Source organism: Seriola lalandi, unplaced genomic scaffold (genome assembly GCF_002814215.2).
Source record: "Seriola lalandi dorsalis isolate HSWRI2012SDOR001 ecotype SW California unplaced genomic scaffold, Sedor1 jcf7180002051736, whole genome shotgun sequence".
Taxonomy (NCBI): Eukaryota; Metazoa; Chordata; class Actinopteri; order Carangiformes; family Carangidae; genus Seriola; species Seriola lalandi.
In genome coordinates this window covers 5666-7689 of record NW_019522289.1, presented here as the reverse complement: position 1 = coordinate 7689, position 2024 = coordinate 5666, and the positions used below count along the sequence as shown (strand labels likewise).

At 41.2% G+C, this 2024-nt stretch overlaps 1 protein-coding gene across 1 annotated transcript; it reads right to left on the bottom strand.

The window, feature by feature from the left end:
- Positions 1–385: 385 nt before the first annotated feature.
- LOC111649699 (cytoplasmic aconitate hydratase-like) lies at positions 386–1986 on the bottom strand. Its single transcript, XM_023399413.2, has 2 exons — positions 1785–1986; positions 386–1694 (listed from the first exon to the last, which is right to left on the bottom strand). The coding sequence occupies exons 1-2, from the start codon at positions 1908–1910 to the stop codon at positions 1578–1580; spliced, it is 243 nt and encodes an 80-aa protein (XP_023255181.2). The 5' UTR covers positions 1911–1986; the 3' UTR covers positions 386–1577.
- Positions 1987–2024: the final 38 nt, after the last annotated feature.

Below are 2024 nucleotides of genomic sequence, written 5' to 3'. Positions count from 1 at the left end.
AAAAGCAGACGACTCAGCTGACCACAAAGCTCTCATTTCCTCTACTCACGTCAAATTAAAAATAGTGCAGTTGATAGCCAGCAGCTCAAAAACTCACTTTGTTCAGGAGTGGTGAGCGAAGCACCGTCAGCCCACCGACTATTTATGGGATTAAAGAGCTTTTCTGGGACTATTTTCAGACTCATATTCTCAAGTGTATTAAAAATAACATTCCAATACAGCCTCATAATTGTGTTAGTGTTTGAAGTTTAAGGGCTGAGGGACTGTAGATGAAAATGAGCTATAAACTGACTAATAATACACTGTTATATTGGTGCCTTCTACAAATAAATAGACTTGATCAAATTTGACAAAGCTGAAGCAAATCAATGACAGGAAAATGAAGTAAAAATCACAAGTCATTTTATTTATCAGGATTCTGTGGATTAATGCATTCAGACTAAAGGTTCAACAGTCAGTTTTCATAATCACAACGATCAGTGTTTTAGGATAAATACAAACAAGATGATCAGACACGTGAAGTTATTAAGGCAGCTGATAACATTAAGTTGACACATTGACAAAAAGCAGGTTTTACAACTAAGTCTGGAATGTCTGAAGAACCAACAGGAAGTTTAAATCTCATCATAAAGAATAATTCTGCTTTATTACAACTTGGGTTTTGTTTTCATAACTGTGGCTGTCAAAGCTTGATCTGTTCTTACGACACAAACAGTTTCAACACAAGCAAATGTGTTGAATACATCTCTGTCTTTGTAAAACATTATCTTCCCATTTTAAAACCTGCATTGTTTAAGTCCATGTTTCCTGGCTTCTTCTTCACTGCCTTTGTTAGCACATTGTTTATACCTGTAGATCAGTGGACAAGTGCAAAACTATTGGTTGGAATGTGTGTGTATGACGTACACACGCGTCCTTGTGGGAATGCTAACCGCTAACGAGACAAGGACTTACAAATAAAACACAGCTCTCCATCTCCGTCTACAGTCCTGGAGACCACAGTGCTGAAGAACACAGTATTAAGGTACCAACTGATGAAATACTAAATAAGAGTCAAGCAGTAATAAACTAGAATAATCCGTCTCCTTGATTCCAGATGTATCACGTCTCTGAAACCGTACAAAGTGAAGCAGGAAACACAGACAGACACAGATAGCAGGTTGGGATGAGAGTGAAACACCGGAGGACATCTGGATGAGGTGAAACAAAGTCGACTTATTTCATGTGGCATCTTTAAATCAAACATCTTCCTATCTTGCATATCTTCACTGAATGTTCACATCTCATATATATATATTTATATATCTATGTGCATGTTCACCCCAGGTCTGCTGTGTGTTTCAAACATGACGAGTAGCAGCAATCTCAAAAATGAGAATATTCTTTCCCCATTCACATTCATGGGAAGATGTTGTGTGTGTGTTGTGTTTTCTGCACCGAACATGGAGAACCCCTGGACTGATCCTGGACGGTGTTCCTCTGTCAACTACTGCATTACACTGATTCCATGCTGGACTGTAGCTGATAATTAGACAAATTAAACATGTTTCTCTCCGTCTGTGCTGTTGCTGTTAGAGTTAGTTCTCGGACATCTTGCGGATCATGTAGTTGAGGATTCCTCCGTGGTGGAAATACGCCAGCTCCACGTCAGTGTCAAATCTCATTCGCACTTGGAATGTTTTCCCCGTGTCGAGCTGTCGGGGACAGAAAGACATCATCACGTATGACATTTCATTACGAGCGGAATTAAGTCCCTAAACTCCGAGACACTGTCGTTAACCAACCTTCACATCCACAGTCATCCTGGGTGTGAGCTGCTTGGGGATGATGATGGTGTAGCGCTCTGTGCCGGTCAGCCCCAGACTGCCAGCCGTGTCCCCTGAGAGATACTCCAGAGGAATCACTCCCATCCCGACCAGGTTACTGCGGTGGATCCGCTCATAGCTCTCTGCTAGAACCGCCTTAATTCCCTGTCAAAACAAAAACAACAACTTCAATCTTCGCCCGCTCAAACACCTTTGAGG

Excerpts from the sequence above, each read along its gene's own strand:
- LOC111649699 (XM_023399413.2), bottom strand. The coding sequence starts at position 1,910 with ATGGGAGTGATTCCTCTGGAGTATCTCTCAGGGGACACGGCTGGCAGT. Across the intron at positions 1,695-1,784 it reads GGATGACTGTGGATGTGAAG|CTCGACACGGGGAAAACATT; the intron begins GTTGGTTAACGA and ends TGTCCCCGACAG.